This window comes from Anguilla anguilla, chromosome 10 (genome assembly GCF_013347855.1).
Source record: "Anguilla anguilla isolate fAngAng1 chromosome 10, fAngAng1.pri, whole genome shotgun sequence".
Lineage (NCBI taxonomy): Eukaryota > Metazoa > Chordata > Actinopteri > Anguilliformes > Anguillidae > Anguilla > Anguilla anguilla.
This window is the reverse complement of record NC_049210.1, coordinates 2,387,781-2,407,057: the sequence shown is the minus strand read 5'-3', so window position 1 is coordinate 2,407,057 and position 19,277 is coordinate 2,387,781. Positions and strand designations below refer to the sequence as shown.

The following is a 19,277-nucleotide window of genomic DNA, read 5'->3' as shown; positions in this document are numbered from 1 at the left end:
CCCATGAAACCACTAGAGGGCACTGTTGCAGGTTACTGAATGTGTGTGTGTCGGTTTGTCTGCGAGCAGAATACTTGAAAAGCCTGCGGGTGGATTTTGGAACATAGTGTAATAATTAGCCTTGGCTCAAATATATAAAGAAATAAACAAAAATTAGGCCTCATGCAAGTAAAGCAGCATAGGAGTGACCTTATTAAGTTTATTTTGTGTGTCTTTGCATTTCAAAAGTGCTTCATATAGAGCATTTATGTTGGTTGTGTGGTAAATAGAATTGAGTTTTGTTCTAAAAAAACATCAAGCAAAATTGGAGAGTTGCGGGAAATTTGTGATGGGGAGGGAGGAATACGAATAAGTATGAATGTTTTCCTCCCCATTCTTCCTTGCTCATGATTTGATATATTTTAATGAGGTGTACAGTCGATTAACTAGAATTTTCACTTCTGAAGTTTGAAATGATAAAACCATACCACTGCAGTTAGCATGAGAGCCCCAGACAGACAATTCTCATAATTTGTCAGTTTTGGTATTTAAATTGATGAGTTTCAATAGTGGTGGACTGAAAATATATACCTCGTTGTTATTAAAACTATCACCAGTAACACTGATGATTTGAATACAAGCTGATCACATATCTAAAAAATAGGCTCTTTTTTCTGTTGCACATGCCCAAATATGGTTTTAATGGGGAAGGTCAGAGCAAAGTTACTTGTGCATACTAAGTTTGAGAATAGGTCATTTAAGCACAAAGGAAATTGCCTGGTCTGAATCTGACCAGGATTGCGGTCATCTTTTAAGCTAAAATCCACGGTGGGTATTAGTTCTAAATGCAATTTCTTACTAACGATGTGATTCTCCACACCTCGTCTGCACTTTTAGTTTGTGTCAGTTATCCCCACAATGATTTTCTGTATCACTCGTTCCCATATGATAGCCGTTCCCTAATTGGAAATATAATGTGGGCTAATTGTAAATGTCGTTAGGCTGTCAATACAACACAAGGCAGGGTGACAAGCTTGCTCCTTTTGAATTCTACGTTCAACGTTTTTTTTCCCCCCTTCATCTGTGATGCATTATTCATCTTAATCAACCATGTTTATGCACGCACAATTTTCACCAAATGCAAAATATTAGTTTGACTCAATATTTTTTAGTCCCTAGAGGAAACAAAGTACGTAGCTGGCAAATTAAATAACGAGCGTTGAATCAGTGCCCACGCACGCGCTTGATATGGAGTGACCAATAGGTGGCGACAGAGAGCCTTATGCTAGGGGCGCTTGCACGTATTGAGTAAGTGCACGACACAGTAGGCTGGGATAGAGGGGGAGAGACGCAGGCAGTCCGCTAGCTCGCTAGCAAAACCTCTCCTTTACCCGAATACATATCTGCTGCTGTTTGTGACGACTAATAACGGCAAAAATCGGCAGCAAAAACCCAAGAACGCCTCTGTAGAAATTAAGTAATATTCACAGAGTGGAAGTCAACGTGCTGAAAACAGTGACACTATATCCAGACCCGAGATAAGACGGCGACATGGCTACGACAACCTGTACACGATTTACGGACGAGTATCAGCTATACGAAGAGCTCGGAAAGTAAGATGTTGTTATTTAACGTTATGTGCTATAACGTGACCGTTAGGTCTCAATTTTGCTGTTGTGTTTTGGTGACTGTTATTACGGTGTTTCGCGTATATGCAAATGTGTGTCCGTTCCGTTGGGTGACAGATGACAGCACATTGACACATTCTACATGGCGATCCAGCCAACGCTCGCTTGTTCTCATTCTCCAGTGTAAAGCTCGCGGCAGCACACCCACACACACACACACACACATACACACACACACGCTGGCTTCGGTAATCGAGGCGAACAGTGTCTTTCTGAAATCAAAGCTAGCGACATAGCTGCGCCCGTCTCTGATCGCCTGCTCGTCGGGTCTTCGGCCCCCGTCTGCACAGCAGCGAGCTGGCCACTGACATTTTGAGCTGTCAGAACTCGGGGCGGCTGTTTGGTGCCTGTAATCTGTAGGCTATGTGGTGGAACATGCCTGCTGCCTGACGTCAGGGACGTATTTTGTTCGCCTCCCCCCTCCCCTTGGTTTATATTGAGCCGCTTTGCCTTGTTTTCTGTTGAATTATTAATTTTTGCCCCGCGATGCAATTCAGCCGGTTGTAGTCAGCTAGATATTATTACGCAAAAATCTCTGCCCCGATACACACATGCTCACTCGTGTATTTTCGGGGGAGACGAGCCCCTTTAATTTATTACCAGTTTAATCTGTCAGTGGTGACATGTCTAGCAGCACAGCTATTGAACCTAACGTAGCTATTCGGTTGCTAACCGATATGGCGTGGACATCTTGGTCCGTGGAAAAATGATGAAGCTTATCAGTGACCGAGCGGAGACGAGAAGCGCTCGTTGGCCGCTCGTTTACGCACTGCTGCACCTCATGGAAAAAAAGACGGACATAGTAAACGTCTTGCTAGCTCAGGTGGAAAGCTTTCCATTTTGACTGAAACTTTTTGAAAACAGACTGCATACAAGGCGCTGTTTTCGATTGTGTTCGGCGTTTAATCCTTTTTCGATGAGCGGTACCTAAGATTGGGCCAGTATTGTACGGCGTTCACGTGCTGACATAAATTCTATCGCGCGCTCAGTGCTTATTTCCCTCGTGCGTTCACGATGAAATCTCGATTTCTAAATGCAAAGCGGCGCCTATTACATTACAATCACTTTTCAGACACGGTTATCCAGAGCGACTAATAACAGTGAAAGAGCGCTTGTTGTGTTGCTGCTTGTTTCCATACTCTCTCCCGTTCTTTCTCACGCTGCCGATGTAGTGTATATCATGTGAAATGGAGTATTGAGTCAAACGTGATGCAACAGAATATTTAAACCCTGAATTCTACATTGCCCAGTTTCAGTTCATTTAAATCTGCATTTATTGTAGTTTACGCACACAAACACACACATACGTAATTCATATTAAGAGATACAACTGTTCAATATTCCTGTTTTCAGAATTTCCTAATGCCCCGTTTCCAAAAACAGCTCAGATTTGTGGTGCTGAGTGGGTGGCCATTTCAGGCTGTCAATAAAAGACTTTGGAGAAAAGCATGATGTTTGGTTTTGTGGCACAGCCACAAAAGTAGTTCAGCGCAGTTGGAAAAAAAAAACCTAAGATCATATCGTCATCACCGTGTTTTAATTTCCTGCGGGTGGCGTCTTCGCAGGGGTGATGCCGTTGCAGGTGCGAGTAATTACGCACGCGGCAGGTGCGCTCGCGACTCCGCGTATCGCGAAACGGGGAGCCGCGCAGTGTTCCGGGCGCGAGCTCGTCGGGGAGACAGCTGTAGCGCGTGTTTTCGCGAGTGAGCGCGTGTAGCCCGCTATAGCCCGCCCCGGCTCCCCAGCGGCTCCAGCTATTCCAGCTATGCGGGGTGAGGCGCGCGCGTCTGATGGAGCCGGGCCGCCTGGCCTTCTCCCGGCTGCCGCGTCAGTCGCCTGACAGCCGCTGGTCTATAAATCAGTTTAATGTCTCTTCCAAAAGACAGGCAGGGCCGGGCTCAGGCGCTAATGAAAAGCACTTTGTTCACACATGCATTACATCCAGCTGCGGATCGCCCACGGCTTCTGAATATCACCTCGTCCCCCCCCCCCCCCCCCCCCCCCCCCCCCCCCCCACCGTGTTACTGCGGTGTCTCGGGAACATTGGGAGAATGTTGGTCATTAGATCGGTACGGAGCTGCTTTTCTCTCTCTCTCTCTCTCTGTGTGACAGAGGGCTATCTCAGTTGGAGTACAGGCTGACCCTTGCGGTGATTCACTGTGCCTTTCCACTTGACACCATTGACAGCAGTAGGCCCTGGCCCTGGCTCTGACTGGGTCTTAACGCTTGCAGACTGAACCACAGCGTACGCCCGGCGAAGTCTGTGCATGACGTTATTATGTTTCCTGCCATTTATCCGGAACCAGAAAGGTCCCTTCAGACTTTGATGTGTATCGAAGAGCTGTGTGCTCTCTTGTATGAAAGATTCACTGTGTAATTTAATGAAAGTGTGAGTGTGTATGTGTGTGTGTGTGTGTGTGTGTAATGGGCAATTTTGTGCCCGTCCCTGTGTGAGTGAATTTGTAGGTGTCCAGGTTCTGTCCTGCTAAATCTGCTCTCTCTCCGTCACTGTCTTTCACGTTGTACACATTGTACCATTTGTGCACATTCCGGAGTTTGCTGATTAAGCACGGGGTGTCATCGGAGAGTCTTATTAAGCGGACAGGCCCGTGCAAGTAGGACCAAATTTCGATGCCGCAAGCAGAAAACTAAATGTGTAAATGAATTCGCCGTAGGCTTTTAGAATGCGTGCGGACGGCATCAAGCTTTTGCATTCGCTGCTCAACGCGAAGCCGAAAATGCAAGCGGGGCAGAAACGTCGGGGGCTGCGGACGCGCGTCCGTGCGATTTTTAAAGCTCACGAAACGTCCCGTTCAGATTTGCACGCTCCAGTTGTTCGGTCTTGGTCACGTGACGTGCTGTGGGTGTGTGTGCGGTAACTGCACACGCCTCACCTCTCGCCACGATGCTGGCCGCCTCCCCCAGTCCGTCTCGGTCAAGCTGCCACAACAAACCTCCTCTTGTACTCATTCGTTCGTTCAAAAGAGGGCCAAGCCGTGGACAGTTTGGCGCTACGGATTGATTTCCCTGACAAGCTGTCGTTGCTTTCCTGTTTAGGATGATCGGGACACAGATACAGCCCCCCGCGTCTTACGGATGAGACAATAGAGAACAGGGTGGGACCCGTGTTGGCGCACTGGGCCCCGTTTCCTGGTGTGGTGTGCCTTGGCCACTTTCCTCGGAAACTTCCTGTTCCTTGTCCAAAGGCGATGCAGTGTGTGAATCGCCGAGGAAAAGAAAAAAAAAAAAAGACTTGCCAATAATTTGCTTTCAGGAATGACGGCCATTTTGTCTCTGTCCTGCTCTCTTTCTTTCATGAGAAAAAACCCCCTGGTCCAATGGATAATAAAGCAAAGAAAATGAATAAATGAGATGTTTGAATCAGTTGCCGGAACCTTTCTAACCTATGTTCCTCCTGTCTTTGTTTCCCCAGGGGAGCCTTTTCAGTGGTGCGCAGATGTGTCAAACTCTGCACAGGCCAGGAATACGCAGCCAAAATAATCAACACCAAAAAGCTGTCTGCAAGAGGTAGGCCTACACTGTGCGCAGAGGTGTGAAATGTGTTTGGGGGTGGGGGGGAGGGTGAGTGTTAAATGGAGTCCCAAAGGGAACTCAGACTAATAACTTGCTGTGGTCACAGGAAGTTGTTGCGCACTGCCGACAGCTCTGAAAACCCCATTATCTCCCCCGTAATTGGAGTTCCTTCACAGGTATAAAGGTAGCGGTTGATTTACATCCCCCTGGAGACAGCCGGTCACTCTTGCAGGAAAAGTAAAGCAGTTCCCCGAGCAGTGAGGGCTGAGAGTCTTGAGCTTGCCCCGGGTCCGGAGGTGCTACTTTAAGGCCACCTTTGGATGAGTCATTTGTGTGGTTCTGTCTCGCGGGCCCTTGACGTACCTCTGCCGATGATCACGAGCTCTGTGATTTCAGGCCACTTCATGTAAAATGTGCCTGTTGACCCGCTCAGTTCTATCGAGCTCTGCTTGATATCTTCCATCTTCCGCGATGCGCTTTCCTCCGTCGTGAAATCGTGAGCCATAAATTAAACCGTTTCCTGTCCCCTACCCTACCTCAGAACTACAAAGGCTGCACTTTCGGGACGGAATGCTGAACTCTTGATTGTTGTTTCCTATTGGCCGTTTCGGGGCTCTGTGTTGGCGCGCATGACGGCTGCTCGCTGGACGGGGGCCTTTAAGCGGATCGGTACTTCACGGTGCCTGCGTAACGAGATTGGCAGAATCCCCTGGATTATCACACCTACGCCATCACAGGCCCCGGAAGGGCTCGGGCCAATCAGAGACAGCGAAGCCGCCAGATTGTGTGTCCGTATTAGTGAACACGGCTGTTGATCTGCGGGACGGATCAGCACGTACGCTCTTTAACACAGAATTATGTTTTATGGGGCAGTGTGATTATATTAGTGACCATGATGTTTTTTTTTATTCTGTGTGTAGTATTGGTTAAAGGTGTACCACCGGTGCACATGTTGTTTTATCGTGTGTTTTATTTTATTAAAAGTGCCGTAGTTGTTTTGCTTCATTCCTGCTTCGTCTGAAGAGAGTGAGTCAGTGCAGCACAACCAAAGTTTTAGTTTCTGTGATTATGATGTGAAGACTAATAAAGCACATGGTATGAAGAATAGGTGTTGACGTATGTGACGTGTGTTTGTGTGCATGCGTGTTGTGTATGCGTGAGTGCGTGTTGTGTGTGTGTGTGTGTGTGTATGTATGTGTGTGTATTATGGCGGCTCAGGCTCTTGCGTCGGTTGGACCTATGCGGCCAGAGCACGAGACTCTCATGTGACCCAGAGAGGTGAAGTTGGACACGGCTCGGGCACGGAGAGAGCCCTCGCGCTGGCCTTGTGCGAGCGCTGTTGCATACCTCAGCTTCCGTCAGTGAGACATCATACCACCGATACCGGCTGCCACCTTACCCAGTGCACCTTTAAATACTCCGAGTGCGTTTGGAGGGAAAATAACGGGCTTGTATTCCCTCAGCCGTGGCCTTTACTCTACGCTTTGTCGCAAGAGCGCGAGCTCTTTATGCAGTTAGAACACATGAGCAGTTTTACGTTTTAATGATGGAGAGGCGGAGACTCTTGGAGCGTTCTCTTGGAAATAATTGCAGAAAAATAACATGGATATTCCCAGTAGAAAGTGTTTTTTTTTTTTTAAATAGCTGAGATGATTTTTTCCTGTGTGAATTATGTTATTTGACACATTTGTTGTAGATATTAATTGCGATGTCAAGAAAAAAATGTTTGTAACTGCGGTTTTCACTGCAAATCACGGTGGTCGTCCAGCGTATGAACGGTTAATGCCATCAGTTGCGAGTAGAAACTGGAGCAAATGTGAGGGGGTGTGGCCGAAGGCTAAGCGTAAAGCCAATAGGCGAGCGACTTTACGGATATGGGCGGTACTGTAGGCGTGCTTTCAGAAGGATTCGTACATCGTCCAATAAGAACTCGCAACAGCTCTGTAGGGTAAGATGGTGATTGGTCAATAGGTTTTTTCAGCACTAACTGCAATGCGGTGGCGGGGTGACCTGGATTTACCCGGATCTTTTTATCGGAAACACTTCGGTGGCTATAGGAAAGTAATTACAGTGTTGGATTCAATACCGTTGTGAATATTAAAAACCAAAATAATGAAAACCGTTTAAAGTATTTTCTGTTTCAACACGAACACGTAATTCTAAACATTGTTGGAACAATACATCCGCAGCTAGTTGTTTTGACTCGCTATGCGAATTGGCAATTCAGATGGTTTAAGAAATAGATATTTGTGTATGCCATAATAAAGAGCCATTTTTTTCGTGTGGAGTGGGCGGTTCACATTAACACAAACATGAAAGCAATCGTGCAGAACTGCACGTAGCTACTACTTCAGGGTTTGGATGAAAATACGAAAACAAACAGCATGTAACATGTCTGATTCCTAGATAACCTAGCGAAATCTATAGGTTTCTGTATACGACCGGATAATTATCATTCGCAGAATTTAAACAGACAGCTACATTAATTTATTAACGATCCCGGTTTCCTCCTTATCCCGTTATTATGAAACGGAGTCTACAGATCTTCCACAATTTCACGGGAAAATTGTGCATGCGGTGGCGGCGGTCGGTCACGTGGGAGTTTTGACAGCGCGGTGTTTGTCGGAGCTTCAAAACGATAATTTGTGTCTCGGTCAGGGGAGGGGAAGGAATAGCTAATGCGATTCCTCGAGCAGCGGCACCGTCACAGAACGTTACACGCCTGCGAGCAAACGGCCTTCACGAGGCTGGCAGCTTGGCACTCTCGCGCTCACTCCTGTTGAAAGGGGCCTGAGGCTTCACCCCCTCACCCCCTCCCCCCCCCGCCCCGCCTTATGCATTCCCACTCCGAGGAATATGGAAGAGGGCGCTATTTAATATTACAGTAGTGTGCTCGTGGGCAAACAGTAGAGAAGGACCATCGTTTGATTAAACAGGGACAATATTTAGATGAAAATCGAGTCTCGCCTCTGGAATAACACTGCAGTGCCTGGACAGAGAGAGAGAGTGAGGTACTGCAGACTACTGTGTTTCACATGCAGATGCCAGCATTTGGGGGTGGGGGTGGGGGTGGGGGGGGGGAGAGGGTTAACCACACGCAGCAGGGAGAGAGGACAGAAATTTCAGCGTGGGCATCAGTGACGAGTGGATTTCTGCACTCCTTGAAGCCCACCATCTCATCCATCCGTCCGTCCCTCCATCCCTTTTTTCTGTCCTCTCTCCTCCCGCGACGGGCGGCCGTGACTCACGCGTTGGAGTTGGCGGTCGCCCCCCCCCCCCCCTCGCCCGCCCAAACCCCCCCCCCCCCCCGCCTGCCGGCCCCCTCGCGCCTCGCTGCACGCCGTGGGGTACGGGGGCGCGGTCGTGCGGCGCTGCGGTGGATTTTTCCCGCCCAGTGAACACGACGAACGCTCGTGCTCTCCGCCCCCACAGGGCCCCTCTCCCCCCCCCCCCCCCACGTCCCCCCCCCCCATCCCCCCTGCCCCCGCCCCCCCCCCCCGCCGCCCAGCCCCCTCGTCTCTTACGCATCGTCGCCGAGGTCTCTGCGCCCCCGTCCTTACCGCCGCGGATGAGCTGGGCGGTAAGGGTTAGGGTTAGGGTTCGCGGCCGCTTCGCGGGAAAGCGGCTCCCTCCCGGCCGAAGAGCGCCGCGCCTTGGCTAGCCACGCCCCCCCATCCCGTCATCACGGCCGCCGGGGCGGGGAGCATCAGCCTCTGGGCCCGAAAGCCCGAGGCCCTGTCAGGATGTGAGGGGAGGACCGACAAGCGTCCGTCAAAAAGAGCTTCGTGGAGCAGGTCATGGATCATGAATCGCTGCAAGTTTTAAAAATTTTTATTTTTTAATTTAAAATCTGCAATGGCACACAGACCCAACTTGCACCGTGACTTCATCTTATCCTGTAGTGATTGTCTGATTGGACAGAGAAGGGGTGATTCACTGAGGGTGAGAGAGAAGAGAGCCTGTTTTTTTTGTTGTTTTTTTTAAGCCAAAGTCAGATAATTATGCAACCACTGGAAGTGTGAATGTCATGGTGATGCTTTTTTGTTTCTTACCTCCCCCTCCAGTTTTTTGGCTAGCCAATGTTAGCTGGTCCCTCAGGCTCATTGTCTCTCTCTTTGCACTGTCCACAGAACACATGATGTCATATACCTGTAAAACCTGCAGGTCACTCAGGATGAGGTCATCAGCAATGTTCACTGTCACGCCAGTAACACAGTTGCCCCAACGTCAGTCTGAATCTTGGCACTAAAATTGCCAGAGATGTTGTATTGTCGTAATATTCCCAGGTGAATAGTAGCCTTTTTATTCCAGTATGTATATGTGTGTATTTTGAAGCGTGCTTTCTTGCAGGGGCGTGTGTGTGTGTGTGTGTTCTCATCTGGGGTCTGCAGAGGCTGAGTGGTGTTTCCGTATTTGTGTGTGTATGTGTGTCTGTGTGTGTGTTTGTGTGTGTGTGTGTGCAGTTTGCATGTCTGTTTGTGTTTGTCTGCCCAAGACGCAGAAGAATGCAGCGGTGACTGGAAGCTGCGCAATTTATATTCCGCTCTTTAATTATTGACCACACCTGACTCTCCCTTAGCAACATGCTCTCGCTTACACAACATGCGTGCGGACATGTGTGCTTGCAGACACGCACGCCAACATGGACGTGTTGATTTCCCAGCATCCTTAGGGCTGGCGCCGTGGCTTGACATGCAGAAACATGAATTGTGCATGCTCTGAATTTACTTATTCTAGGAAAACTATTTTTGCGTCGCTCCATAGTTGCTTTTCTTTGTATCATCGCTAACGCTACGATGTATGTTCCACCCCATCTGCAGGAATACTCCCGCTGTGATTCAGTGCGTAGTAGTCAGTCTGCAACACTGGGGGGGGGGGGATCCTGCAAACAAGCCTCTACATGGTTTTTGTGGACATTGATTGAAGGTTTTATTATTGTCTTAATGAATGTTGTTATTACTCTGTCGCGAGGGTCCTCAGTCTTATCCATAAAGGGCCGGTGTGGGTGCAGGCTTTCCTTCCAGCCACGCAGCGACACTCCCGATTCCACCAATCAGCCGCTAGAGTCTTTGCTAAGGACCTTGATTAGTGGAGTCAGCTGGTCTGGAGTCCGCAGGCCGGGCCCCTCATCTCCAGCACCGGGTTTAACGCTCCCGGACCCCGTGTGTGTGTGTGTGTGTGTGTGTGTGAGACGGGGAGAGAGCTTGCTTTCTGGTCACCCGGGGCCTGTGTGTGTGTGTGTGTGTGTGTGTCTGTGTGTGTCTGTGTGTGTGTGTGTGTGTGTGTGTCTGTGTGTGTGTGTGTGTGTGTGTGTGTGTGTGTGAGACGGTGAGAGAGCTTGGTTTCTGGTCACCCGGGGCCTGTGTGTGTGTGTGTGTGTGTGTGTCTGTGTGTGTCTGTGTGTGTGTGTGTGTGTGTGTGTCTGTGTGTGTGTGTGTCTGTGTGTGTGTGTGTGTGTGTGTGTGTGAGACGGTGAGAGAGCTTGGTTTCTGGTCACCCGGGGCCTGTGTGTGTGTGTGTGTGTGTGTGTGTGTCTGTGTGTGTGTGTGTGTCTGTGTGTGTGTGAGACGGTGAGAGAGCTTGGTTTCTGGTCACCCGGGGCCTGTGTGTGTGTGGCATGGACTCCGCTGGTCCACTGACACGATGGGCGTGATTCCATCAGTCTGTGAATGCGTCGAATCGCATAGTGCACGGGACGGAGAGACGGATAGAACAAAGAATCCAGCGTGAAGGCTGGGAGAATAACAGCCTCGTTCCTCAGATGCCAGTGCCTGATAATCAGTGTGTGTGTGTGTGTGTGTGTGTGTGTGTGTGTGTGTGTGTGTGTGTGTGTAGTTACATTACATCACATCTCATTACAGGCATTTAGCAGACGCTCTTATGCAGAGCGACTTACACAACGTTTTACACAGCATTTACATTGCATCCATTTATACAGCTGGATTTGTACTGGAGCAATGCAGGTTAAGTACCAGGCTCAAGGGTACAGTGTCCTACCCTGGAATCGAACCTGTGACCTTTAGGTGACAAGACCAGCTCCTTAGCCATTATACTACACTGCCGCCCTCGAATGTCCACCTGCATTCCTTCCTTCAGTAAGCCTCTCTCTCTCTCTCTCTCTCTCTCTCTCTCTGTCTCTCTCTCTCTCTCTCTCTCTCTGTCTCTCTCTCTCTCTCTCTCTCTCTCTCTCTCTCTCTCTCTCTCTCTCTCTCTCTCCCTCTCTCTCTTTGTCTCTCTCTCCCTTCAGATCATCAGAAGCTGGAACGTGAAGCTCGTATCTGTCGGCTACTCAAGCACTCCAATATCGGTAAGTCTCCCTGTGTTTACTGGTGCGTCGCCATGGTTACGCAAAAGAAAAGTCTCCCTGTCTGCTTCACGACGTGTGACTTTCCCTCTGTGGAAGCGCCCTGTAGCCCACAACCAGAGGGCTGAGCTACTGTGGTGGTTATTCTGGGGTGGTTCGGTTACTAGCTGTGTCCTGAGCCCTGTTTCACAAAGCGGGATTACTGAGTTAGCTGGATAACTGCATGGAGTAAAACCCGGAAGCCCTCCCAAATCTGGAACACGGACTGAAGTAAAAAGATCTGTTCCGAGTTATCCAGCTAACTCTGTAATCCTGCTTGGTGAAACACCACCCCCCAGGACACAGAGAACAGAGTTGGTGTGGACGGTTGTTGACATTTTACTCTGCAAAATGAGCACGTACTCATCTCAGTGTTAACCTGAAGAAGAGAGAGGGAGATCTCCGGTGAGTTTACTGGTGCATCACCATGGTTACGCAAAAAGAATGTTTTCAGTGCTTAATCTGCCGGAGACGGCAGGTGCGAACGGTTGCTGTCAGGAATAATCTCGCCGCGTTTCGGAAAAACACATTTTGAATTTGTCTCCTCCAATGAAATGCTAAATAGACAAAGATAAACAACAAACGCCCTTAAAAGTAAACAAAAACCCTTATAGATGCTGGAATTATGATTATTAATAGTAGTTTGCTTTGAGGACACCTGTTCCCCGGAAGTGGGCAGTCACCAGACTACAGGACCCACAGTTACTTTGATATATGAATTCCTGTATGAAAAACATATGCTGCCCTCAACCACCCAGTCCTCACACCCCAGTCCTAATGACACAGACACACACACAGGCTCAGCAGAGCTGTGTGTGTGTGTGTGTGTGTGTGTGTGCACATGTATGTTAGTGTGTCTAATTGCCTGTGAGCATGTGTGTGTGTGTGTGTGTGTCTTTGTGAGTGAGTGGGTGGGTGGGTGGGTGTGTATGTGTGAGTGAGTGAGTGGGGGGGTGTGTGTGTGTGTGTGTGTGTGTGTGTGCACATATGTTAGTGTGTCTAATTGCCTGTGAGTGGGTGGGTGGATGGGCTCGCTTCCCACTGCGCGGTCTGTATGTGAACTGCTCCTCCCCTCTCTCTCTCTTCCAGTCCGTCTCCATGACAGTATATCAGAAGAAGGATTCCACTACCTCCTCTTTGACCTGTAAGTGTCCCGGTTTCGGAGTCGCCCGGCTCGCCCCCGTGGCTGTTCTGTCTTTGATCTTTTTTCCCTCGGACCCATCGTAATGTTCCCCGCTCCCGCTCCTCGTTCCAGCGCCCTTCGCTCACACTCTTCCTCTCTTCACTTCCCGCAAGCTCGCAGAGCATGCCCTTGTTTCCATGGCAACGTAGCCAGGCTGAGAAAACGGGAAATCCTGCAGCACTGGCAACCCCCCCCCCCCCCCAGACACACACACACACTAACACACACACTCCCCCCCCCCCCCAGACACACACACACACACTAACACACACACTCCCCCCCCCCCAGACACACACACACACACTAACACACACACTCCCCCCCCCCCAGACACACACATACACACTAACACACACACTCCCCCCCCCCCCAGACACACACATACACACTAACACACACACTCCCCCCCCCAGACACACACATACACACTGCAACACACACTCCCCTCCTGCATCACACAACACACACACACACACTCTCTGTCACCCCTCCTCCCTCACACAACGCACAGCTAGCTGCAGCAGTTCATGTCAACATACGTGTGCACACATACATATGTGGCAATTTGTGTCGTATTATCTTGACATGGATGGTGCGCAATCTGTCACAGATACACAGAGTCATCGCTGTCTTACAGACTTGGAAAACACGTTCGAAAAATCGTTAATTTCACCGATAAAAAAAAACCGCTCTGTGCGCTCACGGCCAGCGCCGCTGCCGGCTCGCGTGCGCTCGCACAGGAAGTCCCTGTTCCCTCGAGACGCAGACGGAGGCGAGCGTCGCCGGCGGGGGCTGGGATTCGAGCGCCAGTTTCGGCGGGCCTGGGGCTAACGTGCGCGCTGCTGTCGTTTCCAGGGTGACCGGAGGGGAGCTGTTCGAAGACATCGTAGCCCGAGAATATTACAGTGAAGCGGACGCCAGGTGAGCTCACCTGTCTCTTCATCCCTCTCTCCTTCCTGTTCCCTCTCTCTCTCTCTCTCCATCCCTCCTCTTATCCGATCCCTATCCTCTCCTCCTCTCTCCTTCCTCCTTCTTCCTCCCAGTCTTCTTCCTCTTCCTCTCCTGTCCTCACTTCCTCTTTTTGTTTTTTTTTTCCCCCCTTTTTTCTCGTGTGGGTAGCCGTTTCGCATTTTTGGAGCAAAGTGCCGTTTTTTAAATAGCATCGGCGGCGGCGGCGGGACGAAGGTCCCCGTGAGTGACGGGCGAATCACGCCGTCGAGCAGACGCGGCGCGAGCGTGTGAACCGGATCTAGTTTCTTTTTTTTTTTCCCGGGAACTCGCGGGGAAGCGGCGCCGGCTCCGCCCAGGCTGCTCGCGGTCACATGGTCATTGTGGTCACATGGTCACATGGTCTGGGGGGGAGATGAAGCAGAGGGCGCCCGAGTCGCCGATCAGACCCTCTGCGTCGATTTTTTGCGCAGATCTGGCGACCCGGTTTAAGAGCTGTGGGGGAATGCCCCGCCCCTCTGCTGTTGCTTGCTCTGTGTGCACATCTCTCTCTCTCCTTTTCTTTTTCTTTTCTCTCTGTTTTTTAAAATCTCTTTTCCCTCTTTCTGTACCCCTCTGTTTTCGTGTCTTTCACAGTTCGGTTTGCACGCACACACACACACACACACACACACACGTGCGCACATACACACACAAACACACACACGTGCGCACGTACACACACAAACACACGCAATAGAATTGCAGTCCACTCCATGGTCAGCGCCCTCAGGAGATAAGACATGTTGACGGTTCGACCTTCCGACAGTTCGACTCTTCCGGCTTTGTTTCCTAACACCTCCTCTACGATGTAGCAGTGGGGCAGGAGCCGGGCGTGGCCTCTTCCTGTTCAAAGCCCCCCCCCCCCCCCCCGCCGCACAGGCCCCAACGAGCCCCCCCCCCCCCCCCCCCTCTTCCCCACATGCTATCTGGCCCTGGGGGCTCACAGTCCAATCACTGACCGTGCCGTGGCAGGCTGAGCTGGGCTGAGCTCAGGCTCAGGCTGCTGATATTACGGCTGTAAGTCTTACTGCACACCATCAGCTCTGCTGTTACTGCCTCAGTGCTGTAGTAACCTTGCCTGCTCTGTGTCAGGTCTGTCCGGAATATGTTTGTGTGTGTTTGTGTGTGTTTGTGTGTGTGTGTGTGTGTATGCGTGTTTCTTAGTCTGTGTGTGTGTTCTTTAGCGTGTGCGCGTTCATTAGTGTGTGTGTGTGTGTGTTCATTAGTGTGTGTATGTATGTGTGTGTGTTCATTAGTGTGTGTATATATGTGTGTGTGTGTATAGGGAGGACAGTATGTGTGTAATTGTGTGTGTATATGGAGGATAGTATGTGTGTAATTGTGTGTGTATATGGAGGACAGTATGTGTGTAATTGTGTGTGTATATGGAGGATAGTATGTGTGTAATTGTGTGTGTATATGGAGGACAGTATGTGTGTAACTGTGTGTGTATAGGGAGGATAGTATGTGTGTAATTGTGTGTGTATAGGGAGGATAGTATGTGTGTAATTGTGTGTGTATATGTGTGTGTGTGTATAGGGAGGATAGTATGTGTGTAATTGTGTGTGTATATGTGTGTGTGTGTATAGGGAGGATAGTATGTGTGTAATTGTGTGTGTATAGGGAGGATAGTATGTGTGTAATTGTGTGTGTATATGGAGGACAGTATGTGTGTAATTGTGTGTGTATATGGAGGACAGTATGCGTGTAATTGTTTGTGTATAGGGAGGATAGTATGTGTGTAATTGTGTGTGTATATGGAGGACAGTACGCTGGTCGCCCTCTCCTCTCCGCTGTGTCCCGGCCAGGCCGGGGCTCCCTGTGAGACCTCCACAAAGCAGAGCTCCAATTAGTGCAGCTAATTAGCACTAGCGATCATCTCTCGAGCTGCTCTCCATCCAGCTCTTAACTGGGACCCAGAAGCCCCGCCCCCCTACCTGCCACTCTAAGCCCGTTCCACCAACCGCGTGTGAGCATCGGCTGATCTTAACTATGTCACTGCAGGGGAAGGGTGCAAAAGCCCCGCCCCCCACCTGCCACTCCACCAACCGCGTGTGAGCGTCAGCTGAGAGACCTCGCTAGTGGTCTGAGAGAGAAACCACCACACACTTGGTTTAAGAGAAACCACACTCTTGGTTTAAGAGAAACCACACATGTAGCTACGTTTCCTGTGGTGTCATTTCTGTCTTGTGTAATGTTACATTAATCCAAAGTCTTGTATAAAATTACCACAAATAGTGCCGTACTGTGGTTCAGTTCCAAGTATTCATGATTTGCTCACAGACGTATGTGTGCTCTTATGTAAATGTGTCTGGTAATGCGTGAGAGTGGGTTTATGCTCCTGTGCGTGTTTAACGTATGCATGTGCGTATGTGTTTGTGCGTGTGTCTGTGCGTGTGTGTGTGTGTGTGTGTGTGTGTGTGTGTGTCTGTGTGTCTGTGTGCACGTGTATGTCCGTGTGTGTGTGTGTGTGTGTGTGTGTGTGTGTGTGCGTGTCTGTGTGCGTGTCTGCTTGTGTACATGCAAGTCTGTCCTTTTTTTTTGTGCTGCTCATGGAATGAATCATTCTGAAAAACAGGCCAGGCCATCCAGAAGTTTAATTAGCCCTTTGTGTTTTTGTAATGCAGTTTTGCGATAATGCGTGTTGTTCATGTACATGTAATAACGGTTATTAAACTCCATCATCACCCCAGCTTAACAAAGTGCTTTGTATTTGTGTGTGTGTGTATGTGTGTGTGTGTGTGTATGTGTGTTAGAGAGCGATGGAGAGAGAATAGGTATGTGTGAGTATGTTTTGTGTGTATTAGACTGTGCTATGTCTGTGAGAGAGTGTGGTTTATGTATGTGTGCATGTTTTTGTGTGTAAGTGTGTGTGTGTGTTTGTGTATGTGTGTGTGTATGTGGCTATGTGTGTGTGTATGTGTTTTTGTGTGTGTGTGTATGTGTATGTAGTGTATGTGTGTGTGTGTGTGTGTGTGTGTGTGTGTGTTACTGGCGTATGTGTTCGCTCTCTCTCTCATACTCTGCCCACACAGTAGACAGTGTGTGGGTGCGGATCCTGAGAGCTGTCTCCCTGCTCCAGCTATTAGTCACATTTCCAGCACATTTAACCCCTTCTCACACACACACACACGCATGTCACAGACAGCTCTCGCGGGGACTGTACCGATTTACCCAACGCTGTGGGGACCGTACCACTTTACCCAACACTGCGGGGACCATACCCCTTTACCCAGCACTGTGGGGACCGTACTCATTTACCCAGCACTGTGGGGACCGTACCGATTTACCCAGCACTGTGGGGACCGTACCCTTTTACCCAACACTGTGAGGACCGTACCCCTTTACCCAGCGCTGTGGGGACCGTACCCATTTACCCAGCACTGTGGGGACCGTACCCCTTTACCCAACACTGTGGGGACCGTACCCTTTTACCCAGCACTGTGGGGACCGTACCCTTTTACCCAACACTGTGGGGACCGTTACCCTCCTTCCTGCGTGGATTGCAGTGAGAGCCGCGCGCGGAGAGCAGCTGGCGCACATTCTCACCGCGTCTGTGTTGCCGCGGAGACGCCGTCGCGCCGGCGAGGAGCCGACCGTCGGCGGCGGCGGCGTTATGACGTCCTTCTCACACGCTGCTCTCTCCTCCTCTCCTCCTCTCCTCCCCCTCTTCTTCTTCGTTTCCGATCTTTTTTCCCCCGTCTTCCTCGCTGTCCTCGCTTCACCTGTCTTACCACTCACCCCACCTGTCTCTCCCTCTCTTTCATTCTCTCTCTCTTCCCCTCTGTCCTTTTCTGTTTCCTACCCTCCTCTCCTTCTTCCATCCCCCTCTCTCTCTCTTCCCCCCTTTCTATATCTCTCCCCACTGCCAAGTCTCTCTCTTGCCCTCTCTTTCTCTCTCTTCCCCCTCTCTCTCCCTCTCTCTCTACTGTAGGCCTGCCTGGCGGTGCTGTGTTGTGCTGTGTTGTGTCTCAGCGTCTCATCATGTTTAAATGGTTTTGTCTCCTCATTCCTCACTGCATTCCCCCCCCCTCCTCCCCCCCATCCCTCCTCCATTTCCACCTAAAACCACCTTCCACTCCTCTCCTCCATTCATCCCCCCTTCCTCTATCTGTCCTGCTCTTTTTCTCTCTCCTTCCTAATGGCTGTATTACAACCGGTTCTTATCCCAAATCGACTTTTATCATCCACTTCACCTTCTCATCCCACCCCATGAGCTCTAATCATTCTGTTGCTTCCCCTTCCTACTCCCCTCCTCCTCCTCCTCCCCCCCTTTTCCCCACCTCCTCCTTCCCTTTTTCATTTTGTCTTCACAGTCACTGTATCCATCAGATTCTAGACAGTGTCAATCACATTCACCAACATGACATAGTTCACAGGGACCTGAAGGTCAGTATGTGTAGCACAGCGGGGGTCCTTCCTGGGCTGTCCTGCCCTCTGCCTGTCTCCAATTCCGCCTGTCTGTCCGTCCGCCTGTCCGTTTGTCTGTGGTTCCAGCATCCTGAGCTGCTTCTGATGCACTGCCCCCCCCTCCCTGCACTCCCCCCAGCCCCCCCCCTCCCCCCCCCCCCCCCCCCACCAACTGCACCCCTTCAATTTCCCTGCTCTTTAGACCACTACCGTCCGTACGGCCTTAAACACTGTTCTTATTCCTGTGTTTTATTTTCAGTTTTTTGGGATGTTGTTGGGATACGACCCGTCTCTGTTTCAGGGGTGTTTTGAAGTTTCTGGTGGTTAAGAACCGTCTTAATGAACGATCGCTTGTTTAAATGTCAACTGAACATTTAACGGAAAAGCCGAACGATCCTGTCAGGTCTGTCGCAGACTCCTGCTGGAAGAGTTTGCGGTTCTCCTGATGAATCCGCAAATGAGTTTTCTCAGGGATGGGGGGTGGGGGGAGAGGGGGGTGGGGGGGGGGTGGCGGGGGATGTAAGGCACAAATTAAAAAGCCACAGTAGAGGCCCTGCATGCTCTGTGCCAGTTAATCACATAACAGACCCAGCGGACCTGGTGCCTAATTTGGCCTGATAGCCGTGTGGGTACGTATGCTGAGACCGTATACCTGATGATGCTAATTTCTATGCTAATGATTGGGCTTTTTTTCTGGAAAATTTCCAGAAAAAGGAAAACGATGTCAGCTGAATAATCAGTTGAAACCACCGGCCTCCTGATCTTCGCGCGCAAAATGGCGGCCACGCCGCGCGCGTTCTGACAGCAGATCACGGGCGTGGCGGTGAAGGGGCCTCGACGCCGCGGTGTGCTGTCGGAGCCGCCGTGTTCCGCGTGCGTGTTTTGACGTACGGCACGCCCCGCTTCGGAGAAGAGAGAGAGAGAGAGAGCACGGCGTTCTCGTTCTCCTCCTCCCGGCTGAAACGCCTCAGGCGTGTGCGTGTGTGTGTGTGCGTGCGGGCGTGCGTGTGTGTGTGTGTGTGTGTGTGTGTGATTATCCAGTCCCGCCTCTCATGTTGGTGGCAGACAATTCTGCCACAGGAGGCATGCTCAACATGTTCTGGGCTTAGCACAGGCTCACACGCACACTCACACACACACACACACACAC

At 50.3% G+C, this 19,277-nt stretch overlaps 1 protein-coding gene across 16 annotated transcripts in view; it reads left to right on the top strand.

Annotated features, from left to right (window-relative positions):
* The first annotated feature begins 1,284 nt into the window (after positions 1-1,284).
* LOC118206365 (calcium/calmodulin-dependent protein kinase type II subunit beta-like) overlaps positions 1,285-19,277 on the top strand; it is a 55,887-nt gene continuing 37,894 nt past the window's right edge. For 9 of the 16 annotated variants that reach the window (XM_035378997.1, XM_035378996.1, XM_035378992.1 and 6 more), the window contains exons 1-5: positions 1,288-1,592; positions 5,101-5,195; positions 11,449-11,508; positions 12,634-12,688; positions 13,583-13,648. In XM_035378997.1, coding sequence (XP_035234888.1) covers positions 1,531-1,592; positions 5,101-5,195; positions 11,449-11,508; positions 12,634-12,688; positions 13,583-13,648 — 338 coding nt within the window. In that variant the 5' untranslated portion in view covers positions 1,288-1,530. Of the gene's footprint in view, positions 1,593-5,100; positions 5,196-11,448; positions 11,509-12,633; positions 12,689-13,582; positions 13,649-18,033; positions 18,107-19,277 lie in introns of all 16 variants that reach the window. The other 7 variants (XM_035378993.1, XM_035378989.1, XM_035378999.1 and 4 more) reach the window with 3 other exon arrangements.